Source organism: Electrophorus electricus, chromosome 12, assembly GCF_041902795.1.
Source record: "Electrophorus electricus isolate QZ-2024a chromosome 12, ASM4190279v1, whole genome shotgun sequence".
In the NCBI taxonomy this organism is placed as follows: domain Eukaryota; kingdom Metazoa; phylum Chordata; class Actinopteri; order Gymnotiformes; family Gymnotidae; genus Electrophorus; species Electrophorus electricus.
In genome coordinates this window covers 8365549-8391428 of record NC_137508.1, presented here as the reverse complement: position 1 = coordinate 8391428, position 25880 = coordinate 8365549, and the positions used below count along the sequence as shown (strand labels likewise).

The following is a 25880-nucleotide window of genomic DNA, read 5'->3' as shown; positions in this document are numbered from 1 at the left end:
ACAGAGCACAACAAACAATTGGTGTTATACAAGGCGCCTCCTTCTGATGCCAGTAAAACCCAACGGCCTTAACTTTTAGAGGTAGTCTGGCTGAATAAATGATTATTTAATGTTTTTAGGGAAATATATCAGTAATAATATTCTTGAGCTAATAAATGTGAGTCAGATGTGAACAGCGAATCATGTCTACAACAAAATTTTACAAAATGTGTGCTTATATGATTAAGAATAAGGATATGTATTACAATCTAAGAATCCTTATCCTTAACCAAAAAAAGATGAAAACGAAGACGAAAAAACATTGAATGTGGTGTGCAAGTCACAATTGTGCAAATGGCTTAGGACCTTTGCTTTACAGAACACGCAGGTGGACTATTGCTCAGTCACACCATAAATCGAGTGACACTTTATTTAGTTGACAGAGGATTTCATTGGTGCAACAGTCTCCATCAGTAACTAGGAGCAACATAAACATAGCTTGCTACGTGCTCCACAATACAGACAGACGGTGCGACACAGTACTAACAAAGAATGAACTATGGTGCTATCTTATAGGGCACGCATAGCAATGAGAATGGAATAGAAGATACAGGGCAGAAAAGTTATTTTGGTCAAAACACCTGGTCCATACAAAACTGTGGTTCTCTGTTAGAATCATTGAAGCATATTTTCCATCTCTGTGTAAATCACTAAAACTCTTTTCAATCAAGCTGTGCAGCAGTGCTTGGCAGTGTGAGTGAGAGACCATGCCATCTTCCTAGAGTGCAAGTAGCTTAGTTCATCCACTGACCCCTACTGATCTATAGCTGTCAGAACCAGTCATACAGATTTTGGGATGGGGTGAGTGGATTTGTCACCCTCAAACTATCACAAGTGTTTTTCTAAATAAGCCTTTTAATTGTATGAAAATCCCAGAGTGTGTCTTATCAAAAATGTTTTGATGCTTTCATTTGTCTATTTAAATTTTTTTGTAGCTCTGTTTCCCAAAGTGAAGCATTTGACTGATGCTTCCACTGCTGGCTGCAAATGTGTTTCTGTTTTGAAATGTTCTTAAAATTAACATTTCCTGTGCACACTACATAATGACAATTTCCTTCCAAGATGGCATTATTGTGATTTAAGATTGCAGTTAGTAGCATCCTAATAGATTCCTCACAAAATAAGATTGCGTTGAACTTCAATTAACCTATGTGGATCAAGAGATGGAAATCCATCATAAAGGAGTTAGCCAACATGTTTAATTCATCTTCTCTGCTGGTAACTGTTGGCATCCATCTCAAATTAAACATTTTAGGTTTGCTGTTGCTACAACTAATCACTTCAAATCAAGTGATAAATATCATAAACAGGTCAGAAGTGCAAGGCACTTTTGGTGCTGGAAAAGCAAGATGACTGCAACACTGTAAGGGAGAGATCAGGCAATATGTTTCAATGTTAGTTTATTAATAAAAATGAATATTTAAGAATATGAATATTTAAGAACTATAGAAAATACATATTTAAGAATGTGAACTTTTGATGTGAAAACTTGCCACTGTGATTTATGCACTGGGCCATAGGTCTGTTTGTTGTTGTTGCTGTTGTTTTGGTTGGGGTGTGGGGTCCATGGGGTTAAGTGAGTTTCTCCCCCCTCTAAAACAAACCTTCCCTCTGAAATAAAGCACTCATTCCTGCCAGTAACTGAACTTTCACATTAAACGACATCTCATTATTTTAATTTAAAATCATTAATTTAACACAGCTCTTATTTATGATAAATTTTATGGAAACATTTAGGTAGTATACAGGAAAATGTGATGACTCGCACCTAGACAGGGATAGGATTAAACTGTGCAGTGGTCTTCATTTGCACCACACATTGTGTACTGAAATGTGAAAGACTGCATCAGTGGGGACTCTTATTTTCGACCCATCCAATGGATTGCTTCAAAATCACATAGTGACATATAAACAATAGCTATCTTAATTCATAGACATGTGTGTAATGCATTACATATATGTGTATACATAGTGTATTTTAATCACTAGTAGATCACCATATCCATTCATGTGAGCCCTTCTATTCTTAATCCTTTGTTTAAAAATTGCTCTCTGTTTCATCATTTCATTTCATATCTGGGAAAAGTATCTTTCAGGACATCATTTTACACACGAGGACTCCTGCTGTCAGGAAAGACTGGTCTTTCCAAAAAATCCAGGGTCATGAGATTATACTGGGGCACACAAGCTAAATTGTTCAAATACCTGCTGTGTGAGAGTCCACCTGTGTCAAACACTGAAAATCTTTTTTTCAGAACAGACCAAATGGGATCCAGCCAAACAACCATAACATGCAGGAACATAAAAACGCTTTTAGCAAAAAATGTCAGCTAGGGCCTTGCCTTGAAGAATGAAATATGGTTCCTCCCTCCCAGGACACACACATGCTGAGTGTCTAGTTATAGTAAAACCCAGTAGAAATGTTTCTTGTCCTCAGGTAAACAGACTGCTCTCATAATTCATTGTGAGTCCCAAGTTCAGAAGACAGGACCCACTGAGTCCTCCTTTTACTGTTAAGTAGTTTAAGACTATAAGGCCTCCTCACCTTGAAAGGCACCAGGGCAGCCCCTGTGATTTTATCAATATGTGGGAGCCCAGTCCAAATTTAGTGGCCTTGAACAGAGAGCAAAGGAAACATCCATTGGCCTTACATGTTGCCACATTGTTGGACTCAGAGGTCTCAGAGAGAGGCACTATAAAGTTGTGTGGGTGTGGAGAAAGGCTTTGAATGAGGAACATTTTGTAATGTAAGATATTATTGTAGGTTGTCAATTCTATTATAGAATTCTCTCAATAACAGTGTTCTAACAAGTCTTCCAATCACAGCAATATGGCTCTAAATACAGTAGATGATGACAACTAAATGTGCAACTAGAAGACACTGAAATTGAAAAACTATGGTCAAAGCTCTTGAGATACATTTATGCTATTATGTTTATTGGATGTAGCACAACCAGAAGGCATAACTAAATTTTCAAAAAGAAAAGGGTTTTTCATCTTCTTGATGGAGAAGATGTTTTTGCGCTTTTCTTTTCTGACTGGGTTTGGCAAGCTTTACTAAGTGGTTCAGCTCATAAGGAAGAAAACAGGACACCCATCTGCACAAACAATTCAACTTTGGGGGAATTCCAGATGGACAAAGTGAATGGTCCCTAAATTCAGGATGCCTTTAGCCAAGCAAGTACACTAACAGTTTTAACACTCTAAACGGATGTTTTAACAGGTAACAATTGTAAAAGAACGTGCCAACCATGCAACTAAAAAGCAACACAGCAATTTAAATCTTAATAATAAATGAGCTGCTTTTATGCCCATTGTGACATCTTATAATGACTGCCATAATCTGACAATGTACTGATAATGATAACGTACTGCACGGCACTATCAGTGTCTCCATGACACAGGTCTACAATATACTGTTATCAAATTATGGATTTTAGGATGAATCACTAACCTGCCAAAGGCACTCACCCGTCCAGTAGCAGGATGGCATTTTTGCGAGGACGGCCAATGTTAGGCCCGTAGAGGCTGGCCCGACTGTAGTAGCGCACAGACTGTAGGAGTGTCTTCAGCAAAATGTAATCCTGAGCCAGTTGAGTGCTGTTAACTGAGCGAGACACCATGGTTCGGTAGCCATTGGGTTCTGCAAGGCAAATGGTAAACAAAATGGAGTTTCTGAAAAAAAGGAAAACTCTCATTTTAGGTAGCTCTAAAATGTCCATGATAAGATAGTTACTAGAATAGCCATAGTGGTCACTTTAATCGTTTGTAATTTGAGTGCATTAAAAACAAAAAATGAAATGACATAAGAACTGGCAGAAAGTTCTGATATAGCCGGTAAATCCTACTTATTATTAAGTTTTGTATCAAATGTTTTATGAGGTAAATTTAATCAAATTAAGCCATGTTCTTCGTTGCCAAGGTAACGGTAGACGGTCTGAAATGGGGGGGGGGGGGGGAAATAGGAGACAAGGCATTGTGTAATAGGTTACTAAAGTCAAAATAACTGCTGTGGATGTGCTAAGTATAAATAATCAGAACAATTTGTAATACTGATCTCATAACATACCAGACAAAAGTAGGCATACAAAAAAGGTAGGAATCGGGAGACATGGGGGTTATTTTGTCAAAGCTAGTTGTCCTCAAAATTCCTAAAAGGGCAAAATGACTGTCTTGTCTGTTCTACTGTTAAAGTCATTAATTTAAAATAATGAGGATGCATGTCCACTGAACCAACTTATAGGATTCATCAAATATTCTGCACTGGCAACTGACAACATTATTGATCTCTGATAATTAATCATAAGACTGCAAAAGCTTACTAACATGGATTGTTCTGGGACAAGATAGAAAAGGTTAATGTGAAATCCTTATTTATAGTGCTTGAGGGAGGACAACAGTGTTTTTTGTATTAGTCTAATCCTAAAAATTTAAATTCTTAAAGGAGCATGTTATGGAGCATGTGTGGTGGTGATTATGGACTCACTAAATAAATAAATCTTCAATTACTCATTGAATGGAAGTAATATATTAGCTACATGTTTTCAAGCATTTGATTACATTGGTGCACAAAGAAAGCATATCCTACAACTTGCACATTAATCTATGATTTATCTTCCTTAAAGTAATACTATAAGTTGCTATAATTCTTCTCAACACATTATAGAGTCTGTACCCCAGTCTGCCCTTTTTGCACAAGTACAGTATTTGTTCCTCTGTACTATAAGGTATTAAACACTACCATACTAGGCTGCAAAAACCTCAGAATAAGTAGTTTTTTAGTTCAGAAATATTTAGTTTAGTTTATTTTTATAATTTATTTATGTTTACTTGCTTCTTTTATGTGTGCCATCTAATATACAGGATGGTCTTTGAAAACAGTCACATAATATAAACATACATAAAAAAAATTAAAAGATGCAGGCAAATAGAGAAGTTTGAGTTTTCATTGATGTGTTATTCACAACTGGTAGAATCAGTCCACCCAAACTCTGGTAATGATTTGCAGAGCCCACAAACATCGAATAGCAGTGAGAGAATGTCTCTTCACTCTAGGCAACATAACAAAAGAACTCTGGGTTGAAACAAAGTACATTGTTTCTTTACTGTTTTAAGACTCAAGGATTATTTAAAAAGACTGAAATCTGACCCCTGACCGTGACATTAAATAATTCTCTGTACAATGTCATTTGGTTTTATCCTAATGTTAAATGGATTTCATTTAGATAATGGTGCAAATGTCTTAGGCACCCAAGAAAATTTTATTTACAATGATTATCAGGGCTTTAACTTTGATTTTTGTTTGTTCCTTGCCTCAGTGATCCCACACAGATTAATTTCTTTTGAGGTTCGGACTATTTCCTGCCCATTCTGTTAGTGGACCTATGTAGATCTGAATCATGCTTCAACATTATCCAAGTCAAAAGGGCAGGCAAAAATGCAGAGGCAACCTTTTTTCCACTGCATTCCATTTTCTCTGAAAAATATATTTCTTGTTACTCTTTACTATATTAATTTTTATTTGTATTATGGTAGTACCTCTCTTTTTCCAGTTATATAATGTTTTACATGCAAATATTTACTGCCCATCTAAATTTCTTGTGTGCTTAAGACATACAGACCTTTACGTGGTACAGTACCCCTGTGTGACAGATGATACCACCCACAAGAAGGGGGAGATTTCTTTATTTTTTAAAGTTACAATTATGTACAATTGTATGATTAGAAACAATTGTATCTACTTATGTCTCCAGCCACCCACATTAACCATTCAAAGCACAACGTGCATATGTAATTTCCTGCCACAGATGCACACAGCCCCGTGTTGGCATTTTAAATAGACTTACCATTGCCCAACTCCCAGGAGATGTTATACTTCTTGCCAGCACTGTATTTTAACAAACTCAGGGCACTGGAAGCATTCCACGAGTTGTCAAGGTTCCGATGTAGGGCATTGAGGCCAAAGATCAGGTGCAATCCCGCGCAGTCAGCAAAATTGTACAGTTTGTCTAAAGACCTGGCTGGGAAAAAGCGAGACACAGTTGTAACTTTGGCACTTCAAATTTCTTTTAAAATATATAAAATTCACTTTTATCCATGAAGAATATATTTAGGCAGGTTATTGTAGGACCTTGAAATGTCATAGAGAATTGTGTAATAGTTTGGAATTCTCATTCCATTAGTTCCCTCAGAAGTCCCCTGAAGACAGTGTGGTATCAGATAACGTCTGCAGTTTGCTTTGCCACACACACACACACACACACACACATGCACATATAGGCACCCACTTACCCACACTCACACCCACACTCACACCCACAGACACCCACCACTACCAGCACCACACATACATGCGCATGCATACACACACATCAGTACACACCAGAAACAGAGTAGCGGCAGACACGAACACAGAAGTGTGCCAAGGAAAGCATTTAGTGGACAAACCTTTGGACGGGCTATGATAACTGGCCCTCATCCCAACCATGGTCATTGGTTATGTTTTGAAACTCTATCGGTTAAGAGCAGTGACAATAAACACAAATATTTCAGTGCCCTTTGACTTCATTTCCTGTGTTTTAAAAAGAAGCAGATGAGATGCCTCACATAGTCCAGAGGGATTTAAGAGAAGCCCAAACCCGTGTGTGATGTACTAGTAGAGTTAAGTTTCAAGGTTGCTGTATTTACTTAACTGTCATATGGTACTCATGGTCATTTCTGTATATAACCAAATTAAGGCCATAATAAATATGTTTCTGTTTGGTCAAAGATGAGCCAAAGAATGTATGCCAGATTAGAAAAATCATGAAATGCTTTAGGGGATACTAAAATATATATAGAAATCTGGTAAAACTGCTTTCTCTTATTATTTTAGTTGGAATTTCATCTGTCTTAAAATCACATGGACTCTGTAATCACTGAAGTGATTGTGAAATTTAGTCTGACCTGAAACTAACCCATTGATGGAAACAACAGATCAGAAAAATCAGATGGGTACACTAGAAAAGTTAACATGAGATCCTTAACATAGTCACATTTAATCCAAATAAAAATACTCTCTCCAGATGTGAGCATTAACGTCTGCTAAATACCTGATTTTATAGGATACACAGCATTAAATCTTTCAAGACAACATAAAACACAGATGGTACACCAATAATGGTGTGTAACTATTTAATTAATTCAAGAGAAACCCTAGCTCAAAGCACGTCTACATGGCACTGTGGTTTATAATGCATTAAATAATGTTTTGAATAACAGTGGTACATAAAATGTGCTGTAGTCTAATGGTCTAAGACTTTAAATATTTCAATGCATCACTTAATTGGATACAAAATTAATGGGAATGAGAATTTAAATATTTATTTATTTATTTATTTAAACACCCACCAATTGAGCTACATGGCCTCCAAAAGCAATCAAATATGTGTTTAAAAGGTCTATGCAGCAAACTTCTAAAAAGACCTCAGGAGGAGGGGGCATGAAGTACAATCTCTCTAGTGTCCATCAGAGCCCATGGCAAAGCCCACCTCACTGGGGCCGAGTAGGATTACGGGAGTCTTCCCTGTTGTGTAGCCTTTAGCATGTTGAGCTGATTGAGATAAAACTGTATCAAAGGCAGGTGGATGGAAAGCAGGACCATGCTGTCAGGGAAGAAGGAGAAGCAGAACCAGATGTGGGCCAGGGCCTGAGAGAATCCAGGGTCTCCTTTCCTTGAACAGACTCTTGCACAAGAGCTGTCACTGTTGAGGAAACTGAAGCTATGCCAAACACACATCTAATAGTACCTGTCACTTGGGCAGATTATTGATATCTTTTCCCCCTCTATCTTTTACACAAATTTGATAAAAATTGGAGAAATTATGTATTAGTATCTTGATATCATGAAGCATTATAACTTTTAAGCTATTGCACTCACTGTCCAAAAAATCATAATTGTGTTTTGCACATGTGCGCACACACACATGCGCACACACACACATGCGCGCGCGTGCGCACACACACACACACACACACACACACACACACACACACACACACACACACACACACACACACACACACACACACACACACACACACACACACACACCCCAAAATGCAGAATGTTACTTGTTACTCCTTCTCATTGTGACTCTTTCTCTCAGGAGTAATCACAATGAAAGAACAGCTACTTGTCCTAAAAGCAGCAAGATGTGATCAGTTGAATGTAGCTGAAGTAAGGTAATTACATTGTGAAAGGCTCTTTACCAACAGACATGGCAATATAGTGAGGACATCAGGAACTGAACTCTGGTTCACATTTACAGCAGACCCAAAGTGTTTCCAGATAGACCAAATCAGTCTCTACTTCTCTCTATCTGTCTCTGTGTATCTGTCATTCAATCTTTCTCTCTATTTCAATCTCCTACCCATACTATCACTGTGTGATAGCTTAAGTGAACTGTAGATAATTGAGATAAATGTGTCAAATTAAGCCAGGTCATTGAAAATATAGAAAAAAAATAATAGTTTCTGATCTTAATATTTTACTTATATGGTTAGCTGGTCTCCTGCAATTCTTACATTTTTCTTTAGTATTTTACAGTAATTAGAATGCAATTTGGATGTGCACTACATTTACCAATACATATAGTTCTTAAGACCACATCTGATAGTTTGATTTTGAACTCTAAATGGCTATTACAGAGAAATATTTCATAGCTTACCAAGAACCACAAATGAAAATTCTCAATGTTGAATTAGCAAATACTGTACTCATTTATGTCCAGTTATAAAAGTTCATTCAGCCATATTAATATTGTGATAATATTGTGATGAACTATGCTCAGTTGAAAGTATTGCCAGTTAGGCACTCAATAAATAATGATATAGCAATACTAATTTATTAGAAGGATAAAAAAGAAACACCTCCATGAACTTTCTTGAAACTGAGTGCATGAACTTTTGTAAGCAAGTTCAGTAGCAACTCTGAAGCTAAGAATGGAGTTAAAGGACCTGAATCCCCTCAAGCCAACGTAATGGAAAGAGAGGGGTCTGGATATTGTCAGACTAGCTATCTGATCACAGACATAAGACTTCCATAACAAGCAGGACTGAACCAGAGTGCTACGGCTCATTTCTGAGCCAGAGCATTTCCATTTATGACTAGTGATTACCTACAGCAATGGTCAGGAACTGTATATTCCAAACTTGGGGGAAAAAAAGTTCAAAGGCATTGCCAGGCATTTCCATAGCCTGGCAACATCCACAACGTTTACTCTTAAGGAAAACAGTCACTGCAAGAAAGGTCCCTACACAAACCTTTGATGTCTACATTTCATATGGTGTTATTAATTGCATGACTACTTACTTATCTGTGCAGAAACCTACAAGCCATGAAATAATATTTCATTTTTTATTATAAGGTAATTAAATTCATTAAAGATGATGATTAAAGTTTGACCAAAGCTGGACCATCTTTCTTCTTTTGTGCTTCCTAATTAAATAGCTACAGTTTAAAGGAGTTTAGACCCAAAAGGAATTGCTTCATGACATATAAAAATTATAATGTGTCAGCCTATTTAGGCTGAAGATTAGCATAGATTAGTTAGGGTCAAACAGACAGAAACATGTCAGTAAGGCACATGGGTTATAAATATTTACAAGTCATGATATTTCTTAACTTTGAAACTATAAAAATTACTACATGTTCCATGCAATGGTTCTCTTCCTGGTCAATTATCTTTCCCTCAACCAATCAATAAAATAATTGCAGATTACTTATAATGAATATTCCTACCTTTCACTAGCATACTAAATGACACATGATCATGAAAGTGTTATCAACTCAACCCCCCCCCAAAAAAACAAAAAAAATCAATGGCATGGTATACCTTACTTCTGCTCCAAACTCACATGCTCACAATAATCCAACATGATGCAAAGTATCTATTCAACTGCAAGAAATAAACAACACAAGTTAATTATCATTATCTTCAGAGGTGGTGAGGTCCACAGGCAAAGAAGAATACTCTCTTGTCCCTCTAATAGGATATGCTTCCACTTAAACTAGCTTGTTTTATCAGATTAGCTGCCTTACTCTGTGCTAGCTACACACACACACACACACACACACACACACACACACACACACACACACACACACACACACACACACACACACACACACACATACACACAAAAATTTTTTTTTAAATCTCTTCATCCTGTTTCCCTGTTCTCCTCTATTATTAGTGATGGAAATGAGAAGGAACATGGAGTGCTCAAACCTAAACTAACTCTCATAGCAAACACTGTGAAAATATGGTTTCAATAGTCTTGCTATGCCTGTGGTAGTTTGAAGTGCACACTGCATGTCATACAAACCCAAGTGCGTTCATGTTTATAAACATAGCATTGCACAGAGTTTCATTTGATAGGGAATGTTTTACAAAAAATGCTCAGGTTGAGTCACTTTTTATGTTCAAAAATATAAAGCTAGGGAGACACCTGTTTTGGATTGATTTGGTGCATCCAGTATAAATGTGTGCGTGTGTGTGTGTGTGTGTGTGTGTGTGTGTGTGTGTGTGTGTGGGTGTGGGAGGGTGATAAGTATAAGTAAATGTCTATGTATGCTTGTGTTTCTGTCTGACTGAGCTAGGTGTGGGAGGGTGATAAGTATAAGTAAATGTCTATGTATGCTTGTGTTTCTGTCTGACTGAGCTAGCTGGTTTTAATGAAAGTCCAGGTACACATCACTGCTGAAGAGACTATGGTGTGCGTTTGTGTGCGTCAGTGATTTTATGTGTTTGTGCATGTGTGTGAGGCCATGTGGTTGGCAGTGAAAAGGATAGAGGACTGAGTGATATGTTAACATCTCAGAACACACGCCGGTGTATATACATCCACACACATTTGTGTACATTCATTAATCTTCCTCAGAAAGACTGCCTTATGCACCAGCACATGGCGGAGACAGCACAGGACTGTATGCTGGACTCTGATTTCCCTGTAGTGTCAACAGACCTGGGTGCTGGGCTGATTGGAGCTACATTTGATCAAGTCAAAGACTAAAGTATGTGCCAAATTACATCAACCACTTTAAATGCCTTATATAACATGCAAACACAAAACCAAACCACTTGTGAGGACAGTTTTCAATTGGGAGAAGCTGGACATGCATATTAAATATTGCTACCGAAAAGTAAACTTCCATACATGTATATTTTCAGTAGAAACCAAACTAACTAAAATGGTACAGTCAAGGTTATTAAAACAATGTCTTAAGTTGGAAACTTGTTTTTGTCCACATATATGCCTGTTCCATTAGTTGTTAAATATTTCTGTGGCAGAAGGAAATATATGAGCACTGTCAAGCAATTGAATTTCTAAGATGAAGGAATGAATATAATTGGGATATTAAAAAGATCTAAAAATTGAACATATCTGGCCCACTGTTTACATTAAGTATTAAGTTTTATAAAGAGACTGCATTTAGACATTTTTCATTGTTTTTAAATTAGTGTTCAATAACTTTACTGAAACATACAAAACATAATGGCATATATCCAAAACACCAAAAATATGTGAACAAGAGAAATACAAGTACTGAATGTGTTTCAGAAAGTGCTGCCCCCCACAAAAGCAACAAGCTATGTGTTAAAATGAGATTATCTCTTCAGAGAAGGCTGTTGAGACTTAACATTCCTGACAACATTATCTATGTGAAATTGTTACTACCCACTAATGCTGTAATTGCTACAGTAATCACTCCATTATTATTTTGTCACTTTAAAGAAGGGGGGCAGATAAGAGGGGCAGAACTCAACTGAACTGCTCCTCTTTATAGACCACATCAAAGGATTTCCCTTAAGCCAAATTTGCCCACTGTCCCCTGTACTTTACTGCATGCACTGACAAGATGAGCTAAAACACATGTAGGACAGCGTACCTGTTGTGTACTGCTGCATGCAATAACAGTAAAATATGGACGCGCCATGAAGCTTCATTAAAATGAACCAGAACCAAGCTAGGTAATATTAACATATTAAATGATTTTCTTATGCTTGCATTCATCTACCTACATGCCATTCTACATTTTATACTATATCACTATCCAGAAACTGCATGTTTACTATAACATAGGATAGTTATACATGTGGATAAACAATACATTTTGTCTATTATGTGATGTTAATCTTTAAATAGTATCTTAAAAAAACTGATATAATTATGTGACATATGTAAGTATGTTACTTTTCTTGGTATAGGAATGCAATTTGTGGTCTGAAGAATGCACAACATAGATATAGGTAACTGTGTGTTTTGGAATACATTATCCAATAATGCACAAAGAGTTAAGTATGAAAGACAGTCTGTCTATATTTCCTCAACCTGTGAGGAGTTTATTCCAGCAGAGATTACCATGATGAGTAATATCATAATGTTATAATGCTTTGGGGGTAAGGGGTAGCTGACACTACCTTTATGAGGTATTGAAAGAGACATCAGTTATCAGTTAGGGCTCTTAGGAAACAGTGTCTGGCAATACTAGTATACACTGCAGTCCTGGAGTGCATGCTACTTAAAGTAGAGCGGAGCCCTTTTCAAACATTTACCTAAGACTCTGGTCATCAAAATATGTGTTCAGTGTGGGAGACCTAGCACTGAACACACATTTGCTTTTCATAGTCAGTTATATGAGCACTCTAAAACCCACATCAGATGTTTTCTTGATCCTACTGCGCTACTCTTGTCTGTCATCTTATTTCAGAAGATTATTTACACTCTAAAGGTAAGCCATTGTAATTTAAGCCCTTATATTTCAAGGTGTGTCCAGACCCTCATTCCCCACTCTTGTAATTCCATATGTTTTATATTATTTTCTGTGTAGTTACTGAGTAATTCACAGTGAAGGGAGTGATGTCCTTGCTTCTGTCAATCTTCAAATGGAAACTGACTGACTTCACTACTCCTCACATTCTGAGATGCACGCATCAAATCCTAAAGGAAGATTTGGGAGTTGATTTGACCAGTGCGTCTGACTGCTATACCTCATGAATTTAATACTGCTTTTTCTCCCTCTTTTGTATGGAGACAGCACTTATGTTCTCACTTTCCTTGCTTTAATGGACTTTGGTAAGCCAGTGTTTTTTTTGTTTTTTTGTTTGTTTGTTTGTTTTTTGCAAATGTTATCAATATTTTTTTGGTTACTCAATTTCTATATGGTTCTGTTCTTACATGTTTTAAGGATGCTCAGTCATGTCACTTGTGCTTTTCAAAAAATAGTTCAGTCACATCCCCCTTTTTTTCTTTATTTGTATGTTTTGACATAGACTTCCACTTTTTATCTGTTCCTAACTTTCATGGTAAAACCACTAAACTTTTTGTGCAAAGCACTCATCTTCCTTTTTGCACATTTATCCCTCTTTTTATCTATTTATTTTAGCCCATCTTTTCTCTAATTCACTGCATGCAAGCTTATTCATTTTCATGCAACTTCTTAAATGGCAATTACAACAAAAATTGACAAACCAAAATTTGTTCACAAATGTTACTTTATCGTTTTCCATTTTTGAGATATTAATCCACTTTTAATTGAATAATTAGCATAAGGTGCTTAAATCTTAAAGCAGCATTTGTTTGTTCAAGAAACCAATAAAAACTCCACTACACAAACTAATCGCAAGATAGACCAAATACCCGCTAATAGTACTAATGGCCAAAGAGCTAACAGACAGCATAACAGTCCAGCCCCATTGGCTCTATGTTATGCCCAGTCAACAGTTGAGCCAAATCTTCCATCTGGCTTTGGTTAGAGGTGTCAGATCCTGTCACTCACTTGAAGGAGGGAATAAGGACCAGGAAAGAGTTTTGGCTGGACCCCTCCTCCTCCAGCCATTGAAAGCACCCCACTCACCACTTGACTCAAGTGTGGAACTTTCTTACATACCACAGAAAACTCAATTTTACTTCACTATTCCAAGCTCTCCTGATCAGAGCAAATTTCATTACACATTCATGGATTTATAAAATTCCAAGAGTAATACAGTTTTTTCCTCCCTTGCAGTGTGATGAACATACTATATGCAAAGCAAACTTATGAGATCTATCAATCACAACCCAAGACATCCCATATGCACTAAGAATAGAATCCCAATATGGACATTAAAAGGAAATCTGTTGTGTCTAAACATATCTACCTCGAATCTAGTTCATATATTTTACAGGATGAATGGGCAGTTATACCTTTTCCTGTGTTCTGAGACAACAACTATAATATTCTGGAAACTCTCTGAATATAGATTTCAGCATTTAAAAAAAAAATTAAATAGATACTCCCCTCCACACAGACACACTGTGTGTGTGTGTGTGTGTGTGTGTGTGTGTGTGTGTGTGTGTGTGTGTGTGTGTGTGTGTGTGTGTGTGTGTGTGTGAAAATTTACAAATTTCCCACTGGCCCTCCTTCTTTATCCTCCTCTTTATCCTACATGCTTGGGTCCTCTGCCAGAGGCCTGGAAGTTTGAGGGTCCTGTGTTGAATCTTAGCTGTTCCCAGGACTGCATTCTTCTGGACCGTAATCTTACATGTTGTTCCTGGGATCTGCCCCTAGTCACTGCCCCCTAGTCACTGCCCCTAGTGCTCCGATCACCACGGGAACCACCGTTGCGTTCACTTTTCACATCTTTTCCAGCTCTCCTCTTAGCCCTTGGTATTTTTTCATGGTCCTTGGGCCTGATATTTCAATCACTATGGATTGCTACGTCTATCGCTATGTCACTCTTCTGCTTTAGTGTCTATCACTACTATGTCCGGTTGGTTAGCCATTACTATTTTGTCAATCTTGATCTTTAAGTCCCATAGGATCTTAGCTCAGTCATTCTCCACCACCTTCAGGGGTGTGTTCCATTTTAACCTCAGAACCTCCAGCTCCAGCTACTTGGTTGTGGCATCTGCCATCCCATGTATGCTCTGCCTGCAAGCATCTTGCATCCCGCTGTTATGTGCTGTATTGTCTCAGGGGCATGCTTTTACAGCCTGCATCTGGGGTTCTGTCTGGTGTGGAAGAGCCCAGCCTCTATTGATCTTGTATTCAGAGCTTGTTCCTGTGCTGATTAGTGCCTTTATATATAGTATATAGTGGAAGTGGTTGATATGGAGAAATCCAAACAATGGCTGAAAAAGACTGGACTGAATGACAGCACAGACGCACTGTGTATATACACACACACACACACACACACACACACACACACACACACACACATATATATATATATATATATATATATATATATATATATATATATATATATATATATACATATACATACACATACACACACACACACACAATTTGGACAGAGGTCCGTCATCATATATAGTCTAAGCATAAGCAAGTTTAAACCTCTTGGTTTCTGGAATTATTGTAGATTATTACATTTACAAACAAACAGAGTCAGGTATTAATGTGACAAAAGTAACTAACTGTCTGAAGATCAATAACATTCCTTCCATTATTCCTCCCTTTTTCAAATAAAACAACTCCGTCTTTCCACCCATTTCTGCAAACTGCAATGTATACAAGTACAATGGCGAAGGTCACCTAACACATCGAGTCTTCTCACTTTCAGGACTGAATTCTACAGTGAAATTTTTAGAAGTTCATAGTTATCACTGTCATATCCTTTATGTAGAACTTTCAGTTTATGACATTCTGATCACACCAGTGTGATGATACAACACAGGGACAAACTACAACTGATGACACCAGTGAATTCATCCTCCTCAAAAGCGCTCAATTCTGTGCTATATAAAACACAAATAACAGGCTTTCCATATTATTGCATTTAGGTGATATAGTCAAATAAAGAAAAGTTTCGCAATTTGTCAAAGAGTGTAAAATCCTGAAATTTTGAAAAACTTTGTGACCACAGGATTTATTTTTTGTACCATACAATTTACATATAATTGTGAGAAACCTGAATACACACTTACAGTTCTTGCAGGATTGGTATTACAGTCAAAAAGAAAAAAGACCCTGACAAGAGCTTCTGAGACAGATCAACAACTGCCAAAAAAAGGAAAATAATAAGAATACTGACTTCACTAGATGTAACACACAGAACTGTCAAGCTCCTTAACCCTATAACCTACATATTTTGGGACAGATTTAATACATTTCCTTGGAGCAACAGTAGACCCCCCAAAGGTTACACCGTTACAGGCAAACTGATGCTGCAGCAGCTGTGATGTATAAAACTGCTCCAGGAGCAAAGGGAAACCCAATATGCTCTAGGGTGAGAAGGTCGATCAGAGGAGATGTTCTCGGGCCACAAATCTCCTCCACTTCTGAAAGCACATGACAGAGCAGCTGAGAGCAGCGCACACAGGAGTGCCGGTGCAGGCTCTGGGAAGCAGGCTGGGTGCCATGCCTGTGATCAACTGTCACAGAAACAAAGAACATTGACACTCACTTGATTTCTTGCACTGTGGTCTAATTTCAATTAATAATTGCTGGTTGAGGTATGCATGGATGCATCAAATGTGCCAAAATGAACATATCCATCATTAGGTCTCAAGATCCATAGTGACAGCTGTTTATGGGCCAGACTGATAGTTTATCAATAAAACTGACTTTTTGGCAAATCAGACAGGGTGGAAATGAACCAGATTTGTCACTGTTTAATTCGCCAAAGAATTCACTTGAAATATAACCACAGAGACTATTAAAACAAGATCTTTAACCTGCCAGGTGAAATGGCTATGGTAATGTACAACAAACTACGAGTCCATATGGCATCATACAACCACAAGCACTCCCTTCACAACTTTATGTAATGCTTGTTGACAATATAACCAGCTTTGCAAATTCCTTGAAAGAGACAAACACAACTACACTCATGAGGAAAGTGCATGCATTTGGCTGACAGCATGAGTGTCAAATTAGGGAAATAAAACATGCCTTAGAGTAATGGAAAATGCATGTTCCACTTTGGGACCTGAAGACCTGCCAATTCAAGAATGAAATAGAATGACAGCATGGTCTAATATCAGAACAGTTAAGCTCAGTCTCTAGAATGAAACTGGAAGAGTTAAAAAGGGGAAAATGCCACCTGCAAGTTGCTGTAACATGGTCATTAATGTAATACACTTGGCACTTGCACATGAGCAAATTGAAATAGATTCTCTTTTTATTTGTAATAAGCATATTTGTCATGTCAACACTTGAGTCTTAGGAGGCAAATTCTCTGATGGAACTTTATTTTAGACTCTCAGTCATCACAAGATTGTTTGTTTATTTGTTTCTGTTAATGAATAAAAAGCTATGTTTTTCATGAGCACTGCATGGCTCAACCAGTCAAAAACGTGGCACAATGATGGGAGTTCTCCCATTCTGATTCGGACCCTTGTTGCTCTCTCCCTGTTGATGCCTGCCAAACATGAGCATATGTTGGATCATGAATTGAGCATCTAATGTCTTTATCCAGGTGTGTTCAGCTGTCTTACAATGCTGCATGAATAAAAAAGTGACTTGGCTACACAGAGGAGGTATGCACTTAGCCATATCCTCCAACTAGAGTGCAGTAGGCATAACCTTCATAGGTGAGGTGGAAATTTTCTATAACTTAACATAAGGGATAAAAATTAAGAAACATTTAATTCACTGTAACTGGGTCAATAAAGGGTGTACAATATTTACATTTGTACAGTGCTTATTACACATCTGGGTACTATTTTTACTGATTCTTTACGACAAAAACAGCACACACTATAGAAGAACCCTCCAGTATTTTAAAAAAGAGAGACAAGCCTGAAAGAAGAAGAACTCATGGCCATTTATAGGGCAGAAAGGGGATCATGTGATGTCTAAAAAATACTGAATAATAGTCTTACTATTCATGGGTGTGTCTTCATGAAATCAGTAAAATATAGTGTCAGTTCTAATTTCACAGATACAGACTCTGAAAGGAAACCTTTCGGAGTTAAACCAGAGGTAAACATAATCTAAAAGTGCAAGACTTGACCCTCTGGTTTCTCAACTGTCTGTGGATCAAAATTTCAGTACCAAAGAATTTGGCACACTGAAATTTCCAAAATCAAAATGAAACCAAATCTCTTTGAGCTCACTCTCTATGAAGTAAAGGGATTGCAAGCAAGACTTCAAGCAAGACTTGCAAGATGAACTGGGTGATATGTCATAACACTCTATAACTATGAACAATGACAAAAAATAAATAAATATATATATATATATATATATATATATATATATATATATATATATATATATATATATATATATAAAGACAAACAGAGCTTTATCTTGTCATAAAAGAATATTACATGACAAGACACAGCTCCAGAGACATTCTTTAAGGCTCTGTAGAAAAAAAGTCTCTTTGCAGGAGCTGTAGGATACACACTTTTTGTTTTCAGTTCTCAAAGTAATGAGTAGCTCTGTTAGAATTAAACACTAACAATCTTTAACAATCCAACAACTTCCAAGATTCTAGTTAGTTCTTCAAATTCGTTAAAGGATCTTTCTTTTATTTACTTTATTTTTATTTTTTTATAAATCTGTAGTGGTTTCATTGTTAAATTTAACTGAATCAGGCAAAGTAAAGCCTGACAGTGATAGACTCTTATTTTAGATTGAAGAGATTGTTTTGTAAGTATTAGTGTCTCATATATTCACAATTCTGTTTAGTCAGGCCCCACAAGTGCTTAGATAGTGTAAATGTTCATGTTACATACGCCAACATCTCTCTCTCTCTCTCTCTCTCTCTCTCTCTCTCTCTCTCTCTCTCTCTCTCTCTCTCTCTCTCTCTCTCTCTCTCTACTGAGTGTAGTTTAAACAGTATGAGTATGATGCCTTGTGTGTATAGATATGGGCGGGCTGGGAGGCAGGGTACTTGATGAGTCTGTTTCTGAGTGAGTGTGTATGTGGGTTTGTGTGCATTTTCAGTGTATATATCACTATACAGGACCTTTCATCTGTTTAACGTCTTAGAAATTGAAAAAAAAGACAAGTCCTAGTGTTTCTCTTTTCAGGCGGCAACATCTGCTGGAGTCTCTGGCACATGCCCAGCACACTACGCTGCGTGTGCTCGTTGTATTTGCACTGAGTGCATGCACACGTGCTCTCACCCGTGCAAGGAGCTGGGGGAGGGGAGTCAAAACACGCAACTCTGAGTCATTTTACATGCAGCCTGATGTACAGCAAGAGGATGTGACAACTGGAAAGGACGTGAAGTCCAGAAAAATGACATGCTGCCATGCGGTATTCATCACAATACCCAGGCGATCTTTAATGCCATATTATACAAACTCTGCAGCAACACTGTCAACCACAGACATACTTGGCCTCAATAGCCAAAAACAAACATGAACGTCATCTTCAGCATCACAACCAGAGTCTTGTTTGATCCATAAAGTAAAAAAAAAAATTCTATGCAGAGTGGCAAAATATTTCTCATTTAATCATGTCACCGTTTAATTAAATTATGAATACTTTGTACAGGACGTTTACAAGAGCAGACAGCCCTGGCATCCCACCTCTGAATAAACAAAGCTGATTTTTTACAGAGCACTGTCAATACCATTTTCACAAGATCTTCCTTTAAAGAGCTTTTAATGAGTTGAAAACTCAAGTAGTTACTGCTGTCAACGAAAATGAGGGGCTAAAGGGCACCTTTAGTTAAAACCTAAACTACACTCACTGGACAATTTCCTGTCATTTGTCTTCAGTTGGGGGTGGGAGGCAGGAAATAGCTTTGAATATTGCAAACATCTTAACAATACAAAGCACCAGTTGAGAAACATGCCACTGCCAAAGTCCTGATGCATCTCTGCAAATACACATTCAAAACAAGGACAGCAGGGAGTCAGGGAAAGTGTGCGAAGCAGCATTAAAAACAGGGGGAATACATGAATGGCAACAATGGCAAGAAACATAAAATACATGCAAGGGAACAACGCAGAGATGTAAGATGTCATGAGATTATGATAAATGTTTCTCGAGAGAGTGGATTGCAGGCAGACTGGAGGATTTCATTATGACTTGAGGCACTGTAGGGAACAGGTGATGACAGCGCCTGCCCATCTTTGCAATATAACACTTAACGTACAATGTAACTTGCATTCATCTACATTTCACTGCACATGCATGCATTGATGTAGCAGAGTGAGATTCTTTAGGAAAAAATCATGTCCAACATCCCAGCGAGGTTATACATCATTTTCACTGTGTCGAAATATGCTGTAAGTGGTTTATGGATTCATAGGGTGTCTGGGTTTTATCTACACAACAGAGCTGTAATTTAATGTCTGTGATAACTGGCCAATAACAGGGGCTGCGATAGATATGTGCAGTGTTAAAATGCTATTTCTTTAAAAATCAAATACGTTCCCACCATGTATGTTTTCCCATGATTTGTCCCATTTTGTTTTACACACACAGCAAAATAGGATCACATAGCATAACTGAGTATAACTACAGCAAAATGGCTGCTGTTTGACTGACTATAAAGTGAAAAAGGTAGACAGGAGGGCAGAGGGCAGACAGACAAGTATGAAATCAGGACAGAACTCGAGAGCATCGACTGACCCTGACCTTGACTTGTTTCAGATGGTTTGCTTTAACTAACCTGGGCTAAACTATGACAGCGCAAAAGGTGAGAGTTTGACCTCGGCTTGTCTCACCACGGTTTGTTTTAACTGGCAGGGGTGCTTTTTCTCCTAGTACAATTCTCGCCGTAATGAGAGCGGGTCAGCAAAGGTCACCTACGGAGAGTGGAAAAGGATGGAGCAAGGCTGTTTTACCACTTCTCCCACCTGCCAGGGTGTCTACACAGGGGGCATTCTGATTGTTAACAGGCCTGTCCGCCTCAACACTCTGCTCACAGGTCTTAATTCCTAAGACTCGGGAAACTCCTTCCATGAGTTACGTAGTCTACAGGCTTCCTGCAGTGGCACATATGCTGTGAGCCATGGAAAGAAATTCCTGTTATTGCCAGTTTGTCATATGGAAACTAGTTCCAAAACACATGACTCAACAAAAGTGCACTTCACAAAAATAATGTGAAACTCCAGCTGTATGGTCAGTTTGATGCTGAGTATTTCACATATGTTCAGTATATTACACATTTTCATTTCATGCTCTAGATCAGATTAAATTATTCAGGGAAACATAGCACTGTAGGTATAATGTAGAATCAGGAAAGGTAGGCACAGTGGATGACTTGTGTGAGAACTCATATCAAATACAGCAAACTCTGAAATGAAATGTAGTCAAACATTTCCACAGTAAATCAGTATAACACAAATAAACTCCTTATGGTTGGCTGCAATAGATCATCTGCTTTCAGCCAACTGTTACATTACTGTTTAGACTAATAATAAGACAATGGCACCTGCTCAAAAAAGGCAGACCTGATGAGAGAAAACCAAAAAATGTTGTTGTTGTTTTTTTATTCTTGCATTTATGCTTTAAGTAAAGTATAATTTAGGCTGCAAACAGCTATGCTTAAAGTGGACATTCTAAAAAATAATACTCAGCTACTTTTAGTAGCAGAAATGGTAGCCAACACCTAATGTGTGATCTCTCAGCAGGCATTTTCCCCTTGAAGCAACACCTCTCCTTGCTAAACTGGTTTGTTACAATCAGAGGGTACTGTTTAGTAAAACTATTCTGATCACAACATCTAATGGCTTAGAAGAATCCCATAAAAGTGAAAACTAAAAGACGATTTATTTGTTGTTCTTTCTGTTGAGCAGAACCCAATACAATAGCACATGAGTTTCTTCTCCAAGCATCAGTTAATCTTTTATATTCTGTCATTTCTTCAGTCCACCCAGTATTTAATATTGAACTTTTATAGATTTCACATGGCTTTAACAATAGCAGAAAGCAACAATAAAAATGTTGTATGTAGATGAATTTAATTTCATTTTCATTCTTTTTTTTTTGGGGGGGGGGGGAGGCATACATTTAACAAAGACCTCCCCCCCCCCCAACACACACACACACACACACACACATATTTTCTGATGACAAACTAATTAATTACACCAAGAGGTGCAGTTGCATAACCACATAACCCAACTCCCTGATCTTGCTGCAGAAGCAAATAAAAAGCTTCTTAGCTTATACACACAGGCCATAAACACAGCCATTCACAGGGATGGATGGATATAAAGGATATCATATATTTATATATATATATATATATATAAGGATATCTTATCCTTATATATATATATGAGGATATCTTATCCTTATTCCTTGGCTATCAAATTAACATTTCTGTACTGCTGCAGGAAAACGGAGCGTTGCTGTGGTCTCCTACCTGTTATTGTCACATCACTGTAGAGGTTGGAGAACTGCTCCTTCAGTAGAACTTGTTGCATTTGAGCAGCTTTCTCCCGCTGCAGTTCCAGCATCATGTCAGGATGGCTGGCCAGTTTACAGCCTTTCTGCTTGTCCAGGGCTATATCACTGCGCACAATGTCTGGGGAGATACTGAGGACCATTAGAAATGTATCTAGAGTAAACCATTTTTATTATTCCATTCATCTTACTGTGGAAAATGTATTATGCCTTGTAAAGACTAGATATTACAAATATAGTCAAAACAACTGACTAACAGAATCTTTGTGGCAAATATTATAAATATAGCCTATTTCTCAAAAAATATTAGTTTTAGTCTGAATTAACAAACATTGCAATGCATCTCTTGAAAAGATATTTTTAGCTATCTATGATGACAAGATATCTTACCATCCTCATAATTTTTGAGGTAATAATCGGGTCCTGGACCTCTGAACTTGGCCAGATTCTTCAGGTTGTGGAACTGGAGGAAGTCTGTTCTCTTGCCCCCAAACCTCAGATAAGCTGGTGAAAGTCCCCGGGCCAAAGTTACTAAGCGCTTGGAACTGAGGACAGAAACAGTTTGCGGTCAGATCTGATATGAATTATTAATAAATTAGAATGATAAGACTAACAGTAATTTGTTCCCAAATTACAAAAGTATGTTTGAGATGTTAAAACTGAATAATTGTATTATATATTTGGTATGTCTAGTAAGAAACAGCTCCTTCCATACTTTTTTTACGTTTGCACCATGTTCATTTGATAATTTTAAGACGCAGTATTTGGAAAATCACAGTATGTGACATTTATATTCTCAGATATATAGGCTAAAGACGTGCGAGACAGCGTTAAAAAAGTAAAACAAAATATAAATACTAAAACGAACACCAAATGCAGCGTTCAGTCAATAATAAAACCTAGAGATTATTGAACTCTGATTGCCTTGTTCTCAGATTGCACTCCCCCCAAAAACAGTAAAAGAAACAAAAAATAATAAAACGAGTTACTGTCTCCTTTGCAAATTAAGAAAAGATCTACAGCGTGCAGCGTGACACAAAATTAAGCAAATTTTGTAGTGACACTATTGTAAGGTCACGTAGACGCTTAAGCGTGTGTCTATTCACTGTTTATTAGCTAGGCCTAGTTATATCATAGTCCGCATGAATTACAGCCTAAAATCAGTTAGATTAAAATGCTAGAAACAAGCAATCATGAAATAGATTACTCATGAAAAGATAAACACTAAAGAACTCTAAGGTTGTCACTATAGGTTGAAGTAACGGATGGTTAAGACGTCTAAAAACCTACCACAATATAGGCTATAATCATTAGACGGTAAAGTGCGTTTATTTGCATGCTCTTAACAGTTGCACCCTTTCACCACTCTGATGCTTTTCTTTGATGGGCAACGAGCAGATTCTCTCTCTGCCACCCTCCCCCCCTCCCTCCACACATGCACACACATTACGCAAAGCGCGAAAATGCATTACCACCATCATTCTGCTTTATTTGTGTAATGTTTCAGAAGTAACGATGCCTTTACTTCCGTTTAAATTCATAGATCAACTGCACAGTGGTAATTTAGGCCATGTACCTTCTGTATTATTTTTCTTAAAAGAAAAATTACAGCAATTGCTTACCGCAGAATTAGCCTGTTGTACTGAAAATAAGGTTCGTCGCGTTCAAGGCCCGTTTATTCGCTGTGTTTTGTCCCAGCAGGGTCCACGCCTTGATTTTTGGAATGTGGGCTTGATTATCTTCCAAATGTCAGTGTGTATATTTTAAATAATTTTATCGTTATTATTATTATTGTTATGTTTTTTTCAATTAGATTATATTTTGTGGACAGCAGGCCTTCTTCATAGTCTCAACGCAAAATTATTCTGTCAAAAGAAGCTTTTTCAAGAGGTGCCTTCTCAACTACCAAATTCTCCTTTATGCGTTAAAAGTCGTCAACTGCCAGTTCTATGGCTATGCTTAAATTTATGTAGAAAGCGTTCGTCAAAAGCTTTAAAGGAGACAGCGTTCAAAAGAAAATTGTATCTAAGTAACATCCAACTCTCTCTCTCTCTTTCTCTCTCTCTCTCTCTCACACACACACACACACACACACACACACACACACACACAAAGAAAAACTGAATTTAAATTGTCGATAATGAACATTTCACCTTTTGCGCGTATGTGTTTAAACGTTTGCGAAATCAACGAAAATCCATTTACCTGGCCTCTGCGGTGGGCAAGTCTACTGCATGCAATGATCACATATCAATCATTTATTTAGTGAAATAAATATGTATGTATGGTATTGTTATTTGTTTAACCTATAGGCCACTCAGACTAGACCAAACAACTTGTTGTGTGCGCGATCCTTTGACATGCTAGTATACTAGTTACCGTAGGAAATACATGATTTCACACAGAGAACTTGTTATTGCAATGTTTAGTGGTAAACTAAATGTGCACACTACAGGAAATCTTCATCTAAATACACACGCCAGTAAATTACACCGAATAGGCTCAAATTCAGATGCCAAAATAAGGATATTTGCAGCGATACCTTTTCATCTATAAAAGAAAGCTCTATCCAAGTCAAACACCGCTGTTGAAATATGATAGTTGTGAGAATTACTGTTCGACAACCGCTATTTAGTAAGTCTTTGATCCCGACGGCTGGAGAACCGCTTGAATGCTTAAATTCACTTCCAGGTCAAGCCCTGGCCTAAAACGTACACAGCATCAGCAAATACAATCAATGTATATTCAAAGGAACTCCTAAACAAGGCTTGTAGTGACAGTAGTGTAGTGTGCATAGCACAAGCAATAGCTTAGCTAATTGACAGAGTTTTGCACATCTGTTAGCTTTTTTATAACATAAAAAGGTAATTGCCAAGTACCATCCCACAAACCGTCTAGAGAGTTTCTTTGGGGAAAAAGGAGACGTCGGTCAAAAGCGTACTGCCGTGGGATTTTTGGCATTCCGCCTCAGCATGGTGTAGCATAGCCGACATGACAAAATGAGATGATAGGGGGAAAGCGATGTGAGGCCATCGATTCCTCCCGTGGGAATCCCACTTTTGTTTAACCTGCCAGAATAGCAGTAACTGCTTTTTCATTGAAATAGTGTAACAACGCAACTAGTATAAACGCAGCCTCTTCTAGAAAACACATCACCAACAGCAAATGAGCGCAAGGGTATGCCGGAGTTCTGAAAATTTATTAGCATTCAAATGTACATTCACCTGAAAACGAAATAACTCCATGAAATAAATCTACATGAATGGCTGTTAGCTAGGTTACCCTTTTTAGGTAGGCTACTTCATATCGTTTTATTGGCCTTGTTCTTAGCGTGTATGAAGCGGTTAAAACGGAATTGAAGAGAATATAAATAACCTATGTAAAATATAGAACAAAATATGAAACACATGCATAAGAACAAACGTGCCTTATAAAAGCATAGGGGGTGGGCGCGGAGAGACGTCAAAAC

General features: G+C 37.6%; 1 protein-coding gene across 2 annotated transcripts in view; it reads right to left on the bottom strand.

Annotated features, from left to right (window-relative positions):
• Positions 1 to 25880, bottom strand: part of hpse2 (heparanase 2) — a 50322-nt gene that overhangs the window by 24043 nt on the left and 399 nt on the right. For both annotated transcript variants that reach the window (XM_027023732.2, XM_081725257.1), the window contains exons 2-5: positions 22802 to 22956; positions 22371 to 22532; positions 5886 to 6059; positions 3511 to 3682 (exon numbers count right to left, since the gene is read on the bottom strand). In XM_027023732.2, the coding sequence (XP_026879533.1) occupies positions 3511 to 3682; positions 5886 to 6059; positions 22371 to 22532; positions 22802 to 22956 (663 nt within the window). The remainder of the gene's footprint in view (positions 1 to 3510; positions 3683 to 5885; positions 6060 to 22370; positions 22533 to 22801; positions 22957 to 25880) is intronic.